The following is a 19013-nucleotide window of genomic DNA, read 5'->3' on the forward strand; positions in this document are numbered from 1 at the left end:
CAAATATGGTTAATTTTATAAACTAGAAAATAAACATTTTATTGCCTAAAACGCAATACGGTAAACCTAGCTAAAACTATAATTTTGGCAAAACCATATTTACAGACAAAGGTGTTTTTATCTTAGAGGAGCAATTGTACATATTTCTTGTACAATTTTGGCTCAATTACTGCTGTGAATATCTTGTTTTTTTCCACAAAACTGCCTTTCCTTTTGAGTCTGTACACTCCAGGTAATTAATCATTTACTAAATTAGTTGACGATTGCTTCAATAGTCGATCAATCATGATTTTTCCACTTAATCATTTCAGCCCTACATAAGAGTATCAAACGCTGTGGGATCCCTTCAGTAATCTTTGAGAAATACTGGCCTAGTCAGTTAAACATGTCAACGTAACTCAGGGTTTGGGGATACAATTAGAAATTTATGTTCACATGTTCAATCAGATAAAATCTCAGCAAATAAGTATTAATTGTAATGTGACAAAATGTGAAAAAGTTCATCCCAGTGTAGATGGGATATTGGTTTCTTATCTACATTGAGAGACTAAACAGTCCAGTTTAATCATTTCCACTTATCTACAAGAAACTGCTACTTTGAGGTGGCAGAGTGGAGATCTATCAGACCACGGCGTAGGGATCTCTGGAGAGCCGTGCAACATTGGACCTGATCTCCTTCTTCTAAGGAACAAATTGAAAATCTTTCTCTCTCTCCTGGCACTCGCTCTTGTGGCCCAATTAAAGAAGACAACTGTTTGGCTTCAGGTTCAACGGCCAAAATTCCTCTTTTTGGGGTTGCTGGATTCCAACAAAGCCAGAGGTAATGGCGTTCAATAAACTGTCACAAATGCTTCTCCCTCTTAATAAAACTCTCCAGCTGCTTCTTCCCACTTTGCAAAAACCCCGCAGCCTCTCTGAGCTAATCTCATTCCTCCTGAATTCATTGCTGTGCTGGTCCTACAGAGACTCATTACAGGGGAATCAAATTAAAACTTGCTCCTTGTCTCAGTTTGATGCATTCTCAAGCTAAGAATCATCCACCAGGTCCAATCAAAGTTTTTTTGGGGTTTTTTTTTCCACTGCTGATGAGGTCTGAGAGTTAATGTTTTTGTCTGGCACAGGGGTAGTGTTTTGATTTGCTTTATAGTGAGTGTTTAGCAGAATATAATGCCACCCAAACCTTCGCTTTATGTGGCTTTTTTAAAGAATCCTTCATTTTGTGCAACCATGTAAGCCGCTCAGTTTGTTTTGCTTACGAAAATCTGCAGCTGTTAACATTATTCAAGTAACATGACGTGCGTATGCTGAAAACTGAGGCTTTATTCTGTATCAGTCGGTGGTTGGTGAGTTGCTTCCTGCTCTTCGGGGGACAGCATAGTGAATATTTAGCAGTTTTTATTTAACTGCTCCAGTGGGAGAAGGTGAAGAAGATTCCCTAAACCCGAGAACTAGATGAAATTATGCAAGGCTTTTCAGTTGGAGCCAATGAGTCATTCGAGCTCAAGCGCATTTGCATAAAAATGGAGCCACCTACGGCTTTATGACTTGATAAATAGCCCAGGTGCTTTCTAAATAAAAATAAATCTGTGCGCGGCGCATCTCTGATACTGGTCACGACTGGGATTCGGTTCCTGTTTTGGGAAGGAAAAGTGTTTTTATAGTAGCGCGAGGGGCTTTAGAAATAGAGAGTCGTGCGGCAAACTTGAGCATCACACAGGTGATGGCGTGTGTATCTTACCTCCATCAATGTCCTCACTGCCAAAGTGGTTCCTGTAGAAGAGCATGAGCTCAATCCTGTAGCACTTGTAGAGGGTCACTAGGCAGATCAGCAGCAGCAGGATGGCCCCCAGACCTCCAGCTAGCTCCACAGTGTACATCAGCTCAGCTGGTAAAGACAAATACTTCTATGTTGGTATTTTCAAAGACACAAAAAATGCATTATCGAGTATTCAAAGTAACAGACTAAATAGAAGAAAGAAAAAGAAAAAGAGAAAGAAGGAAAGGAAGAAAAGCTTGTGCTTTTAAAATAATTTAATTGATCTTAAATGTCTTTATCAGTAACATTTACTACCATTTCTTCCATTCTGAAGATGCAAGTTTTACAGCTTTCTTTTCTCCAGCTTTTTTTTGTCGTGTGATTAACTGAATGATGCAGACAAGTAGGCAGAAACTGTGTCTCTGTAGTGTGTCAGTACTTGTAATTAGGGAATGCAAGAAGAGCTTAATTAGAGAAAAGAAAACGAGGAAAGTGACCGGAAAGTTAACACACTGTCCTTGGTTTATAACTTGTAAGTGTTGCTTAAAAATGTTGAAAAGTCTAAAATTTTTAAAAGGCAAACCTTGAGCTTTTGATTTAATCCCACATACAATTTCTTCTTAAAAAATAAGGTTCTACATTTGTTTTTCAAAACAGATTGCATTATGTTTTTGTGTTGGTCTCAGTGAGGATTTAACTCTTTTGTAATCGACTGAAATGAAGCTCAAAGTGTCATCTTCAGTTACTGACTGAACATTTTTTACTGCTCAGAAACTCTGAAAACCATCAGAACCATAATCAAAGAACATAAGAGAAGCTTAAAATATATATATATATACAGTATATATATATATTGAGCTGGACAAAGCATTTATCCACCTTTGTAGATTTTATTCACCTTTAAACTCAACAGACCTAAAAATCTAGCTGGATGAAAAGTGTTCACTCAATTCCTGATCCTGGGATCAAGTTGCTCAAGTCTGCCAGCCTCTTATATAACAAAATAAAGCCACTGACAAAATAACTGATACCTTTAGTTTCTGACAATTAAAGCTTCCTCTTTACATTCTTTCCTCAAGTTTGTTTGAATGGTGTGAACACTCTCTCTTCATTCTCTTTAAGCTGAAAAAAGTTTTCTTCTTTGAGATCCAACAGACTCTCCTCTCAGTCATTTCCTCCATCTGATGGTTTCTCTCTGCTCCTTCAGACAAGCGCATTTGCATCCGACAGCTGCAGATCCAAACGTAATCGATGTAAAGGTAACACATGATGCCATCATGACGGATAAGAGAGGCGCCAGCAGCTAATGGGAAAGGACTCCATGTTTGCGAAAGTGTTTTTTATGCATCGACCGGGGCTGCAACCCCGTCACTCGGTGTTTGTGTCAGTTTTTCTCGTTTCCCCTCTCCATCTTTCCAACATTGCTCATTCTGGCTTGATTGGATTCGGATGCCACATAACTCAGAGCTGAATGAAAGCAGAAAGCTGCTCCTATGCCTGTCATTTAAAGCCTCCTGGCTCGACTCGGATAATAAAAAACTCGCACCGGGGCAACCGGTGCGACAATGGCACGTGACAGATTGCGCTGCCAAACTTATGAAGATTGGTTACGCGTGTGTGTAAAGCTGCAAAACGGCAAAGCGCTCAGGTGGTTGCTGAATCACCTGACGGATCGGAGCAGCTCGTCTCTGCAGCTTGGCAGGACCTCAGGAAGAAGTGAAACAGATCTTCTGTCGGTTTTATAGTACATTACTTTAGATTATGTCAGTGATGCCTTTAACAACGATAGTAGACGGTGTGGTCAGTGTTTGCAGAGAGGCACCCAGATATAATCTGGTTGCTAAATCGAACAATTTTCAACTCGAACGCTCCTGACCGCTCAATCGGAAAATCAAAAATCCAAACCACATTTACTTCCACAAGAAATTTCACATCAGTTTCAAAAGTTTATCAACATTGTGGAGGCTTGTCTTCAGTTTATTGTGCTCCTCACTCTTAAGGTAAGGCTGAGCATCACAGTAAGCTCTACAGAAGACTATGGTAGCGTATGCGTCTGGGTGTTAAAATGCATCAAAAGAATTTGAAAGGATTTTTATGGCAACTGATTGCTGTTTTCTTTCTCATGTAGAGGTTTGAATACTATTTAATTAAACAAAGAGGCCATACTGGCAACACTGACTTTGAACGCTCATGGTCTGAAACAGAGATCAACATTTGCTAAAAGTGGAACTGGCAGGTCAAAACTGGAAATCGAAAACTCTGATTGTTGCATTTCTGACAGGTTTGATCATGATTCTCTTTCAGATCTTCTTACTTTTGTCTGATGACATTCCAGTTCAACTTTTCCTCCTAGCCACGCCTCACAGATTCACTGGCTGACTAATGCACAGCAGTGAAAGGCTGGACTAACTGCGGCGCTGCATGTACGTCTAACCACAGACAGAGAGGACTCTCCCATGCATCGCGATCCATCACTGGTGCGTGTTGAACCTCTTTGTGGTGAGCGATGCCCGCCTCCCTGCAGTGGATTTCAAGCTGACAGCTCCCATGATGAGGGATGATGTTCCTGAAAGTTAACGAGCATGGCCTGCTCCGCCTCATCACGCCTGTCTGTTGATGACCTTCAGCCAAACTCACCAATGGGCATTTGAGTGCGTAAGTAAAAAAAAAAAAAAAGAGAGAAAAAGCAAACAAACCCGAGGCAGTCTGACTACAGGTTTCACCATCCTCCTCTGAGCTCAGCTGGATCTCCTCTCGGTCCTGGCAATCCTCCTGATTTGCCTGATTTCTCAGAGTGAGGCGCTGAGGCTAACGAGCATTGCTAAAAACTCCACTCCTACCACATATTTAATTCAATGTCCTCTCCACCTCTCCCTCCGTCCGCCTGCCTTTTGCGCAGCCTGATTCTCTGCTTCAGTGTGTGGACCTCATATGGAGCCAGCTGCTTTTCAAGCTGCAAAGATTACAGCGGAGGAGGAAAATTCCTCCCTGCCTGGAATCCATATTGTAGCAGCGCTGCAGAGGGACAGATTAAGACAAATTAGCTCCCGACGACTAAAAGACTGGATATGATTGAGCTGCATGGAAGAGGGCTATTCATTACTTCCTCTTCTTCCTCTCCCTCTTTTTCTGCTTCTCTCTGATGAGGGAGAAGCATGAAATGATGAAGAAGAGTCCAAAAATTAGGAAAGCATTGTACAATTAGCCACCTGCTAACAGCTAAAATACTAGAGACCTCCTAAAAAAGCTTATAACTGCATATTTTAATAGGTCAAACACCAAATATACCCTAATATAAATGAATACACACATAGGAAACCATATTAGCTGTAGGGCAGAAGCTAGCATCTATCGTCTTGGTAATCTCTTAAGGGCAGAGCTACTCAGCACCATGGAAAATAAACAGTGCTCTTGGATTGAGAACTAGGTTTACTCACTAATAAACATCTGAAAGCAGTTGGTTGAACTGAATTTTCTTTAGGGCTATCAGAATAAAGGGGGCTGAATACAAATTGAAGCCCCACAGTTTGAAATATCTCCACCACACACTTAGGCACCACTTTGTGCTAATGTGCCATGTGAAATGATAAACTATTTACACTGAAGACAGAATATGAAAGAAGTTCAATGGATCTGAAAACTAGCATAGCGCTATATGCTAATGTTGCTTGCATTATGAGGGCATCAAGACTTGAGAGTCAGGCCCTGTGCGCTGCTGCTGGCAATGTTTGCGTTTCCGTGTGAGGGATCCAAAGCATGTCAAATCAAACGAGCGAAATAATCACATTCACTTTGAGCTTCAAGAGCTGAAGACACTGTGATGCCTTTTTAAAAGTGATGTAAACACTCAGCCGTCTTCAAAATGCACCAAAACCAAACGCACACACTCACAAAAAGAAAACAACAACAAAAAAAGACAACTCAGAAAATGCAGAAACGAGATGATTCCTTGCAGTCTTTCCATCCGGCGAGGAAGAGGCTAATCTGCAGCAGTTTATTTTCAGATTCCAGCATGCAGCATAAGCCCCTTTAATATAGCAAATGGAGAGGAACTGGGCTGGCATCAAAGTTAGATCCAAGGCTTCCAGCTTTAAAGAGAGGAGGAATATCTTACTATGTAAATGTATTCTATACCGAAAAACTTAAAGGCTGCAGAGAAATTTCCCTACATATTTTAAGGACACTAAAATAATCTGCATCCCTGTTTTAAATTAGCATGAAATAATGTTAAAAAATAAAAGAAGCAGCTATCAAAGTGATGTTTTTTGTGTTAGTTGGGGTCAGACAGTATGTTAAGTATAAAGTTACCATAAACGCCTGGTTTTTGGAATGCAGTTTATAAATGTTTTATTTTGCACTGTCTGCTACAGTTTCCTGTTATTTTCTCAATAAGGCAGGAAACAAGTCGTCAATTCCCACAACATAACATATCAGCACTAACTATCAAGCCTGTCTTCTCATTTGTTTTATTTATGGTTAACAAAAAAAAAAAAAAACCCGACGCTCCAGATGTTTCGGCTCACCCTTCTTGATGAGTTTGACGTTTGCTTGCCGCCGCCCGTTGCTGTTCTCCACATAACAGGAGTAGTTGCCGAGGTCGCTCTCCTCCAAGGAGTCGATGGTCAGAGAGATGGAAACTTCCTGCTCTCCGAGGTGCTCCCGGATTGTCCTGCAGGGGGCAGCACAGAACTCCTAAAGCTGCGCTTGAGCATAAATGATGTTTAAATAAATGTTTTGCATCGCCTTCGGTCAGTAAAAACGAAACAAACACACAACAACGATTCAAAAAAGCAGCAGTAATACTTCAAACATATTCCCAAAAAGAGAATGGCTGCAAGGTTTAGATCAAAGCAGCTCCTGGCAGTCTGTGTTTAAGGAGTTGAAAAAGAATGAAAAGAAGAAAACAGAGTAATCAGGCACCACGCAGAGCAGAAGTTGTGCTTTAAATATTGCAGGTTTGCTTGATGATGACAGATTCCAAACAATGCTGGATCAGACGTTCTGTAAAAACAGAAATAAGATAAAGAGGCAGCTATGATTTATTAAAAAATAAATAAATAAATAAATAAAATTCTTTCTGACAAACAGATGTTTCCCTGAGAGGAATCTAAGATGTACCAGCAGTGTGGATCAGAAAATCTATACATCCTGACCTCATAAATTTTCAAACCAAGCATATTCACATTTCAATAATAGGAGGAGTTCCTGAAATGTTTTGGATTTCCTTCTGCCTTCAAGTCAAATACTTATCAGGTTCTACGTGGGGGCAGAAACCAAACCAAGAATTATTATAAAACACTACAACTCAACTTTCTGAAAATGATTCATCTCAATTAATTCATGATTTCACAAAGGAGTATGAAATTTTCACATAGGTTCAGGATGGTTTTGAAAGTTTTTTTTTAATTTATTATAAATCATAATTTGAAACATTTAAGTGTGATGAAAAAAGTTGAAACAGAAGAAATCTATAAGAGATGCTGTGTCTTACTGCAGTAAATTATTCCATATGGATACTTATCTGTATTTTTATCTGTATTTGTTACAGTGTAGATGCAGGTTTGATATAAAAAAAAATAACAGTGGAAACATGTCTGTTTAAAAGGATTTCAAGGGAAGTGTAACCAGAGTCAGAGAAGGTTACTATTTTAACAAACTAATAATAAAAATAATAAAAAAACATCATTAAAACATTATTGAGGTTTCCAGCAGGACGCCTTGTTAATTATTCAGAATTAGTTCCCAAAACAAACTAACACCATCTTATATTGTAAAAGCAATCATAATAAACTTTTGGAAAAAGAAAAAAAAAAAAGGCGTAAAACAAGAAAACATTAGCAAAGAAAAAGCAGGATCTTAGCTGCGGGGGTGCAAAAGCAGCTAATATGTATGAGCAGATAACCTTTTTAAGGCTGCAAAAAAATTACAGCTATTTCAAACTTCTGTTTAATGATGCATGGGGCTAATAGTGCAAAAAGGTGTGAGTGCCACTTAGGCATTCATCTCCTGCCTACTGCAGGGCATTTGCATATGAAAACTCATCTCATTCTTGTTGATCAATGAACGGACTAAATAAAGCAGATTGTGAAGCGCTGGGTATATATGAGGACAAACTACAATACAGCCGCCGCTGCCATGGCAATGTCTCACATTAGCTGCACAAAATGTGGCTAATAAGTGGAATCCCACAGAAAATATCACTCTGCAGTGAATTTCTTTTATTGAGCATATACAAAGAGGGACCATTACAAGCAATTATTTTATAGCTACATGTGCAAGCTGCTCATAAAACCTAATAATGAAGAACTGCTTTTTGTGGAGGAACAAAAATGGTAACAACTAAAGTTGGGTTATAGAAGCATGAGTGCGAAACTAATTTAGCCTTTTTTTTCCTTGGTTCCTGTGAACACAACGCTCCACATTGTGAGGCCAGTCAGGCAGAGATGCAGGACTTCACCTCAAGGTTGGGACACAGAGTCCCACTGATGGCTTTTTAAAGACTATGGCAGCCATGTGTGACACAACATAGACTGTAGTGGAGCAATAGGAGCTGGGAGAGTAAAAAGAATCTATCATTCTTGTTGGTGAAAGTCTTTTCTAGAGAGAAATGTGGTTCCACGGAAGGAGGAGGCAAGCAGTATAAGCTCACCCACGCCAAAACCTGGCAGGCGATGTGCTTGAAAGTCAAGGACACTGGTTAAGTTAAAGAAACCAGAGGAGAACGAGTTCAGGAGAAAAACGTGATGGACTAAGGTTTGTGATTTGTCTTAAAATCTTTGGGTACTGACATTATGCAACGGCTTAAAAACAGAACTTCTGCAACCTGAGTAGATTGCAGAAGTTCCCTTCAAACACTTTCCCACACTGCATGACAAAAGTATTTATAGTAACTTGTTTTCCTGTTGCAACTCTTTCCTAAGCACTAATTTTGTGCATGATTAAAAGTTAAACTACCATCAAATTCAGATACATCAGCTCTGCAGATCCTCCAGAGCTACTGTTCTCTTAGGTTAAATATTACCTGGTTATTTTCCCTTGCTATCTCAGTGTTGACAAAGTTTAATTCGAATCAAACCACAGCAATCAAAACAAAGCATTAGGACAAGATTACCAAGTTATGCATCGTTTGTTTCTAAGCCTGAGATATCACTAAGACAATTACTCTTATTGGGACCCTTAACTTGAACTGGAATGTTATTCCAGATGTAGATCTATACTGAAATCCGTGGCTCTGCTGATGGTACATTTTCTTGTGGAAGATAAAAAATAATCCAACAGATATGAAAACATCTTACTACTGGTCAGTGTAGGCATGAAAACACTCATAAGGAAGAAGAAGTTATATACAAAGCTACACTGTTAATGCTGTTGATTAGTGACCCTTGGTCTTGATGAATAAATGAAAAAGAAGATATGTGTTCATCAACCTAAAGGTCAAACAGATCAGAAAACCAGCAGAGACTGAAACTTCTGCAGTGCTACCTCTGTTTTTAAATGTCCGATGCTTAGACAACATAAAGTCTTCTTCTCCAGCCACAGAAATCTGCATCAACCTCGAATCTCGGAGGTGTGATGTTTTGCCAAAAGCTCCATTTCGTGTATTACCGGCGGCCCTTCAGGGAGTACTCCCGTGTGATTCATTTCCATTTCAAAGCTAAAAGCTCACAGAGTGATGTCAGAGGAAAGAGTCTGAAGTGGTGCATGCTCAAATGGGAGCAAAGAATAAAATAAATAATACCTCTAACTGAAAGACAGTATCATGCAGCGGCAGAGTTAAAGTAAGCGTTTCAAACACTTGAAGTTGAGCCTCCACAATATGCATACAAGCCTGGTCACTTCAGTGCCAGCACTCGCATTAACATACTTTTTCACAGTCGCTCAGGGTCAAACATTTCCTTTCTCCCTTGTTACTTGATTTGACTATCTTCTGAAAGCACATTTCTAACCGCATGCGGTTCTCTCCCCAGTATTTCTCATCATTATCAAACCACCTACCCAATTCTGCCACCTGCCAGCCCCACCAACACCACCGCCCCCTTATATCCTGTAGGCTCTAATTGGCCTGGCGTCCTTCACAACAGAGAGCGCCACTAAGAGCTGGGTTGAGCAAGCTAGCAGGCTAATAGAGACATCTCGAAATGCCAGGTCACAGACTGGGCTGCTAACTCTCCTTCCAGCCTTGTCATGCTGCTTACAGTTAACCTTTTCATTAGATGGCATTTGTCGACAACAGAGACTTTCTAGTCTTATGCATGGGTCGGAAGGGTACAGTCAGTGGGACATGAAAGGGTGCGCGACGGGTTTATTTCAATGATGAAGCAGCAACAAAAATCTTCGCAATAACAAAAGCTTCTTTTTTGAAAGATCAGAGGACTGACTAATTCTGTTGTTGATGGGTTTATTTTTTATGGTTTTGTCCATAAATAAAAAAAAATGTTTTCCTCCAGTGAGTCTCTGTAGAAATGATTAATGCAGAGATTATGATTTTGTTTAATTGCTTTCATTTGAGATTTTTAGAAGATAACTAATCCAAACCAAGGCATGTTTTTATGTTTCATGTGTTTGTTGTAGTGATGCTCTGGTTTTCAACTAGTCATCATTGACCACAATACAAACAGGGAAGCTTCTAGCTTTTCAAACCTGTGATCAACTACGCAGCAATTTTGCCTTCATATCTCTCCAGAGGATGCCTTGTTGACATGTGCATCTCAGTAAATACGAATGTCAGTACAATATTTTTTCAGCAAAGTTTTTAAAAATGTGAAACTCAAGCATATAGCTTTGGGCAAAAATTATGTACAGCTAATCGAAACTCTAAACGCAGTTTCTCCTAAATTTACAGAAAAAGATATTCTTATGAGTCCAAGAGTTGGGGCACATCTAAGACACTGTCGAATCAAAGTGAGAAATGTAATATCAGAATTATGGATTTTCCTTGTGAGATTTGAATGCAGCTAAAGCCAAGAAGATCCCAGCAGATTTAACTGGTGGGTTTCTTACCTGGTGTGTAACGTTCAAGGAAGCAATGAATGTCTAATGAGAAATGTGAGCAAAAAGATGGAGGTCACCACTGTGGGAATGGGTTGATCTACTATCCCATTACTGCCACAATCAATGGGAGCATGTCTTAACTATGCATATATATATATATATATATATATATATATATATATATATATATATATATATATATACAGTACTGCATGTGATAAAGAATGCATGGCTTTCTGCATTATTAAACAGCTGCATGAAGCATTTATGACCATCATTTTTATAACAGATGCAGGTCAGAGTGTTGATGGATTATCCAACAGTTAAGGGAATTGGGCATAAATAGGAAGTTCAGATGCACATAAATAGATAAGAAGTGCCTCATAAATTTATTATATATTTTCCAAGCTTTTTAGAAAGCAGGACAAATTAGGTTAAGTCATGTTTCTTTTCTATTTTTTTTAATATCTTCTTTTTAGACTCAACACCTAGGCAGCTGTTGAAGTGCTTACTTGATGTCACTCTCTTGAATTCGCTCCTCATCCAGGTCTTCAATAAAGTTATCCTCCTTCTTCCAGTAGATAAGCGGACTGACGTCGCCGTTGTAGCCAAAGAACGCGCTGCATGTGAGGTTGACAGGACTTCCTGTAAGGAACAACAAGCAGGATATGAGATGGCACCTTCATGGCTCTAGCGAGAATATCGCTCATTCATTTCAAAATTAAAGACATGCATGAAAACATGTCGGAAAATAGCTGCTGCGTTTTGATAAAATATTAGGAAAGAACATTAACAGAAACTTTTCTGCTTCAACCAGTAGTTGTGAATATCTCAATTTGTCATAATTAAACACTCAAGTTTCTCCTTCTCAGATGAGCAGAAACACACTGGATCCATTTCCAGCACTATTTCCAGATCTTCATGCATTCCATGTTGAACCATCAAAGGTTCTTTCTAATTTCCCTGAAAAGCCCTCAGACTTTGGAAACACTCTTGAACCCTCTTTCAAGCCACCTTTGTAACACTTCTAACCCACCATAAAAGCTCTTAAACTCTTCAATAGAACCTTTTTAGGGTCAGGCGCTACATTTCAGATTCAATCGCTGCGTTTTGCACAAAGTACTTTAAAAACATCTTTTATTACAAAATCAAAATCCAGGCAAGGGCATTGCGGGCACTGAATTGTGCTGCTAATATGTTCTTACGGCTAATGTTAAATTCTTTGCAAGCAAGCAAAGTTTTTATACTTCTCTATTCTGGAACCAGCTTCCAGAAAATTGTAAGTTTTATTGCCTTGTTGCTGAAATATGCCATACAAATTTTGCCTTCTTCCTGTATAAGTGGGGGACATGGCAACTGAAAAGGATGCCACTCTGAAAATATAGAATTCAGATGGCAAAAGTCAGCATTTTTTGTCCAGGCGTAATGATCAGACTTTTTCCAATGACCAAAATGAAGTGAACTGAGTGATGAGAAAGTCCAGAGAAAACATAAATGAATAGATAAGCCCCTTTCGCTCACATCAGCAGGAGGTCTTCTCTCTGCTCCGGTCATTTTGAACACAACGTCCTCTGTGACGGCAGACAGATAAAACCCTATTAAATGTCTTTTCTCTCCGCTTTGGATTAGAGACCTCGGACTCATTTTAATAAGTCTGAAACATATGCTTTGACCGATGGCACATAAATGAGTGGGAAAAATATACTAATATGTATCGACACACTAGAGGAGCGGCTCAGGTCTAGAAAAGAAACACAAGGAGGTAGAACAAGCTGTGTCCAAGAGGGAAAAAAGGTGATTCAGCAGCTCTTTATTATCTCTCCTTGTTCATTGGCCCTACAGCAATGAGTCAGAAGTCTGTGAGATGTGTGATAACTGTGGCGTATAATTGGGTACTTGCTAGTTCAAAGATAATACGGATTTTACCTTACAGGGCCTGCTCTAATTTGGCCCTTTAGTTCAGTCTAGCGTGGCTAGGTGATAGCTGCTGTGTTAACAGGAAAAATCTGGTTTGGTGAGGCAGCGGCTTGCTAAAGTATTCCTACCCACTGAACTTTTTCGCATTTCGTCACAGTAGTGCCACAGTAGTGTTTTATCTGTGGGTTTTATACCACAGGCCCATGTTGTGCATAAAATGATACAGCAAAAATAACAAAAGCTCACTTAGCTTGGATGGAGATGACGTGTGAGCAGGAAATTTCAAGATTTTCCAAAAATTCTCAATTGCATTTAAGCTTGGACTTTGACTAAGCCAATGGAACATATACATGTGTTGATCCAAACCAGTTCATTATAAGCCTGGCTGTATGTTAAGGTAGTTATCCTGCTGGAAGGTTGCTGATTTTTACCCATTAATGAGCAGTACTAATTTATACTGAAATTAATTTTCTTAATTTGGTGACTTCTGAAGGTGTTTTAGCTTGTCACATAAAATTTCAATAAAATTTACTAACATTTGTAGGTTTAAGAAGTATGGATATTTTCATGTTTCTGAAAAAAAGTATTAAACTGCACAACTCAGTGATGGGATAATGCGTGTAGTAAGCCAGTGAGAGAGAAAAAAAGATGGGAGGCAGGATAATGTCCTGGACCACCCACATATTGCATAGTTGCAGCAAAACAAGCAATGCTCTGCCTCTTTGGTCCACCAGGGGTCTCTGTGGTGCCACAAAGCCTCAATCCAGAGCAAAGAAAGAGCAAAAAAAAAAACAGCAACCAAAAAAAATAATAAAAGGCCCCATATTATGACAGGTGGAGACACAGTAAAAGGAAACACCGATGGTTTAGTGTGCCACCTCTGATGTCAAGAGGCTTCACCCATGGATCTGAACAGCATGTAGGATTGTAGTATTGACTGATCCACTGCTGTGCTGACATCAGCTGCAGTGTCACTCTCCAGGACTTATTGCAAGGGGGCTCCTTGTGCATATGGCAGTGTGATATTCCCATAACGACGGCGTGTTAATTTGTGCCAGCTTATCTGCAAACTGCCAAGGCAGCAGAGGTAACGTGCTCAGGCTGGGGACGCACAAACAGCCATGCAAGGATTTAAGCATACCTAACACCTAATACCTAACATTTAAAACCCGACTTCTCGGCCTCGTCAGAGCAGCAAAGTGACTCTAAATGCGATTGTCTCTACTATGTTAGCTCCCATAGACACTGAGGCATTTCTCTATCAGCGACACATTATAAAGGTATAGCATGAAAGAGAGAGAGAAAAAAAAGGCATATGGTCATGAAGCGCTTAGCCGAGGAAATCTCATAGTCAAAATCAAAGACTTCTGGCTAGTGTACAGAGCATTGTTCTGCCCTTCAGAGCTGAAGATTAAATAGATTACAGATCAAAACATCTGCATGCAGGAAGGGCACCATCAGGGCTGAATTAATCTGCTAACGCTTCCCTTTCTGATTCAAACAATCAAGGTCTAAAGAAGTTAGATCAGTCTTTTCTGTTTTTTTCTTTATTTCTTTTAACCAAGTCACACACATTAAATCTCAAAGCTAGTTGGGAAAATGTCTCAATATATATTCCTTGTGGCTTATTATGCACAGTCGTGTACAAATTCGGCAGAAAATCCAAGGTTTTATGTCAGAACGTATAATAACGATATTCAAGAGCAACACAAATTATCGTCATTTCTGATGAAACAACCCACAGCTAAAGTCCAGTGATGTATTATGTCTATTAAAGCCCCATTCACTGCCTGAGATTACATACAATTATATATGAAAAATTTAAAAAAGGAGATGCCAAATTAATCAGAAATTGCTTGACATTTAAATTCAGCAACTCTGCAAGAAGCAAATACATTTTCAAAGCACCGAATGAAGGAAACTCCATTTTAGAAGCTTATAATTATTGTCTTTTTTCATCTCTCATGTTGCAAAATCCAACATGCATGAAAGAGAATTGGTTTTTACTCTTAAAAGATCTCAGTTTTTATTGTTTTGGATAAGATATTCGCACATGCTTTTAAAGTATAACTAAATCTCCTTCCTAAAATGTTAGAATGACCTGAATAATTTACTGATGTCCTCTTTCCCACCAATTATTCCTCTAATGCCAGCATTATGGTTTTCGATAAAGACTGCCCTGCAGCTCATTATCCAGCAGGACAGGAAGAACGGGCTTGTGACCCGATAAAAAGCTCAGAAATCCAAACTGCAGCTAAGTGAGGACAGGTAAAGGGGCTTTTTCACGGATTCAGCAGGATGTCGGAGCAGCAGGAAGTGATTCCTAAAAATACTTCACAAGCTCTGAGGAAGGGTACGCATTATCCTTTGCTCCTGCCCGACGTTCAGGCTGTGACAGACAAGTGTAATTGCGGCGGCTGGGTACCAGCTCCCGGCATCGTTGCCAGATGTGGCAGCTTAATTGTCTGTTAGTTCAGGATTCACTTTGTCTTGCTTATTACAGCCTGAGCCTCTCCAATCAAGCACTTTATGGCAGCCATTGACAGCGCATTGTTTCGCAGTCATTTAGCCATGTCCCCCTCGCGTATGGTCAATCTCCTGCTATTCATATTTGGCACCGCACCTCATTATCACTAAGCAGGCAACTACTGCTGCTGTTCTCCTTAATTAAAGCAGGTAAAGCAGATATTAAGAGACGATGGACCACTAACAACCCGTCTGTTAACTTCATAAACGTGTTAGCACATGGGACTCAACAGGTAGGAAACCGCAATCTGTTGTGAACTTTCAATTTTCTATGCTTTTTTTTTTTTTATTTGTCCGAAACCAGGCCTGAAAATGAAATAAGGCGATACTTTGGAATATTACAGGCCCACTGGAAACAAAAACAAACAAGCTGGGGCCCAATTCCAGCCTTGTAGAATAGAGCATGACATTTGCAAAGATCAACACCCACGCTTTACATTGATGCTCTCATAATACAACGTTCTGCTGCATGAAAGCAGCACCTATTATTGCTGCAACAAATCCTCGGCGGCGTTGCGCTTACAGTCGTGCATAAAGGAGCCACAGTTGAACTTTCCCAATGAAAACCTCATTAGACATTAGTGAAACACTTAATGGGTGCTTCATTAAACATTAGAGAAATGCCACGCTGGATGAAAGAAACAGCGTTGCACTGTAGAGATGCATTAGATGAGGGCAGTCGCCATGTCAGCTTTGAAGCACATGTTGCTAATGGTTATTCAGCGGTGTTTATGTGTTGATCATCTGAGATTTTAATCTATTTTTTTCCAGGTTAAGTTTCTCATCCATCTAAAGTGGCTCATCAAAGTGTTTACTTTCACATTTGGTTCCTCTATAACCGCATACTTTAATGTATTTCATTTCAGCTTAATGTGACAGACCAACACCAAGAAGGAAACGTCAATTGTTTCAGAGCCACCTTTTGCTCCAATTACAACTGCAAGACCCTTGAGGTATGTCTCTGTCGGCTTTGTATTGAATTTTTCTCAACTATTAATCTTTCGAAAATCACTCAGGCTAACTCAGAACTTCTCACCCCCAACCTGATTCTTTCCTAAAATGCTGATGCGGCTGTTGGGGAAGAATAAAAGCAAGCTTCCCCTCCGGCGATGGTAGGTGGGAACAGGATTTTAACATTCATTTGGTACAATAAGAGAAAGAACTCCTGATGGGCTTAGCACAGGACAACAAAGCCGGATCAAGAATGTCAAAGTGGCACCATATAGTCCAGATGCTGACAGGGAGCCAGAAAGCCATAGAAAAATAAAAATTATGCCAGGTGGGGATGTAAGGGAGCGAGAAAAAGACTGATAGTGTGACCTAGTGGGTTCTTGAAGATCTCACTGTGTCACCTTTGAAGCATGGCTGCAACCCCAGCAGTACTATTTTCCCAGATGAAGTCCCCTGCTGTTAAAAGCTTTTCTCGGACACACTTTGGTAACATTTTTTAGCCTTTTTTCCCCCTAAGCATTGTCCAGGGGAAGTGAAGTGTCTCAAAGTCCTTTTGTAGTTCTCCCCTGTGTGTTGCAGGACTGCAACACTAAATCTACTCCCATAAAATGAAGCATTTCCACTCAAAAAAAAGCATCAGTCTTGATTCAGTTTTGCTGATGTCCACCTAACTTTGCTTGTTGAAAACATTTTCAGGTTGTGTGGCTGAACCCCTAGAGTACAATTTGTACTCTTAAGTTGGGTGTCCTCCTCACAAATCATGACAATGGAAAATGGTATTGCATCAACTTAAGTTAAAATACATTATTGACACTCAAATGAAAGTATGCTCTATGTACAGACAACTTAATATTAGATTTTTGTAGGAGTAGTTTGAAATACTACATATATTTCTTAAAAACAGTATTTCAAAATATTAAAAATGTTACTTTTTTTATTTTAAAATGCATTGTACAAAAATCCCCAAAATGAATGGTCAACAAATTTAAAAGAATAAAATTTTGCTTTCGACTTAGAGTTTGCAATTTTGCCTCCTGCAGATTTAAATTATCTGAAGCCTCCCACAATATTGCCGTTTTTAAAAGGCATCAAGCTAGCTTGTATTTTAACAAATCACAGTTTTAGATCAGCCATTAAAGCTTGTATTTTTATGCCAACATGTCAAAGGTTTATCAAAGAATCGATCACATGAATTTTATTATAGCCAGGGCGACCCTCGTTTACCAAGACGTCAACATGGAAAACATGATAATCCAGAGGAGAAAACCAACCAGAATAGATCAAAAATAGCTTCCAGAAAGACAGAAAGAGGAGTGAGGCGGGAGCTACAGAGCGCTGCTGTATTCCTGTCCTCCAGTGGGTGAGTCCATGTAATGAAAACAGGACACAGCAGAGTGGTTGGAACCACGGGTGATTTTTCCACTGCTACAGGAGGTGCCGTGTTGAGCCAAATGAACAAGGAGGTCCAGGCAGCAACTTAACTAAAGCAGCAGAGTGAAGTGAATGAGCTGAACACGTTTTTAAAAAAATGGGAGGAAAAACTGCTGCAATTTGTCATCTCACACAAGCAGCAGATGGAGTGTTAAGTGTTAGCTCGGTTGGAGTTCAAACTAAAATTATTTAATTCAAAGATGTCTGTCAAAAAAAAAAAACATATTTAGAAATTTAACTACTATTTCTAAACACACGAGGAACATATTAACTTAGTTGTCATTAGCTCTTTATTAAGTTCTGTTTCTTGAAGGAAAACGTGGGATTTATTCACATCTTCCTGCACATATTAAAGGATGTTGTACCTGCAGGTGATTGCACGCACGCACTGGACCCTCTTCATCACTGTCACTGGCTAAACCCGTCAAGAGCATTACCTCAAATGTGACCCATGTCAGGCTGAATGCCATTTAATCAACAGATTTATGAAGCCATTAATTTTAGATATCTCATATCTGAAAAGGGCTTGTGAAACACATTTGCATAATGCAGGACCAGTACATATAGGGTACAACTAAAGGGAAACGTGAGCAGCTGTCCTGCAGTCCACTATGTTGAATCAGTCAGATGACCAATCAGAGGGGTGGCGTAAAGAGACAAGTGCTGAAATGAAGGATTGCAGTGCTATATAAGTGGACAACTCAAACTACACAGCCCTGTTGATACACTTTTTTAGCATTATTTGGCTAAAGACAAACAAAAAACTAGAATAAAGAGGCAAAATGTAATAAAAAATTGCCAAAGCTTGCATGGCTAGCTTAAATTTTAGCACAAATTTCAAGTCTTAAAGACAAAAGCTGCTTTTTCTAAGTTGGGAAATTAAATAGCAAACACATCAAACTCTATATTCTATAAAATTATCCTCAAGTTTAAAATCCTTTGTACAGTTTTCAATTCCTTTCTCCCTCTTTGTTTTCCATCTCACCTTTCTTTCTTCCCTGTCCTGCCTGGAGCATGTCGTCTAAGAGGTGGGTGAATAAACAGGTTTCCATAATGAGTGGCGAATCAGAGACAGGAACAAACAATAGGGTCTGTGTAGCAGGGGTGCCAGGAGGAGCACGGTGCGCTGCAGGAAGGGCGCAGAGGGAAAAAGGTTAAGGCTCCAGTGAGAGGGGGGCATCATCCACACAGCACCCCTGCTGCTTCCTCGCTGTCCGTCATGTTCACAGAAAAACCCGCTGTGAGATCTCAGCCTTTGTGCGTCTCTGTGACACAGGAGGGAATAATTGGAGTGATCTGTATTATGCTTGTTTATGTATTTCCCAAATTACACGAACATACGGAGAAAATCTAAATTCATATGATGAAAAGAGGGCCGTCTTGGGATTCTGCGACATTTGGCTTCAAGTGGAGCTCAGAGAAGCATAGTGATGTAATACAG

At 39.7% G+C, this 19013-nt stretch overlaps 1 protein-coding gene across 2 annotated transcripts in view; it reads right to left on the reverse strand.

Moving 5' to 3' along the window:
• Window positions 1–19013, reverse strand: part of LOC116716085 (interleukin-1 receptor accessory protein-like 1) — a 216519-nt gene that overhangs the window by 17766 nt on the left and 179740 nt on the right. For both annotated transcript variants that reach the window (XM_032556868.1, XM_032556867.1), the window contains exons 7-9: window positions 11260–11392; window positions 6280–6425; window positions 1739–1885 (exon numbers count right to left, since the gene is read on the reverse strand). In XM_032556868.1, coding sequence (XP_032412759.1) covers window positions 1739–1885; window positions 6280–6425; window positions 11260–11392 — 426 coding nt within the window. The remainder of the gene's footprint in view (window positions 1–1738; window positions 1886–6279; window positions 6426–11259; window positions 11393–19013) is intronic.

The sequence above is a fragment of the Xiphophorus hellerii genome, chromosome 24, assembly GCF_003331165.1.
Source record: "Xiphophorus hellerii strain 12219 chromosome 24, Xiphophorus_hellerii-4.1, whole genome shotgun sequence".
NCBI classification, from domain to species: Eukaryota; Metazoa; Chordata; class Actinopteri; order Cyprinodontiformes; family Poeciliidae; genus Xiphophorus; species Xiphophorus hellerii.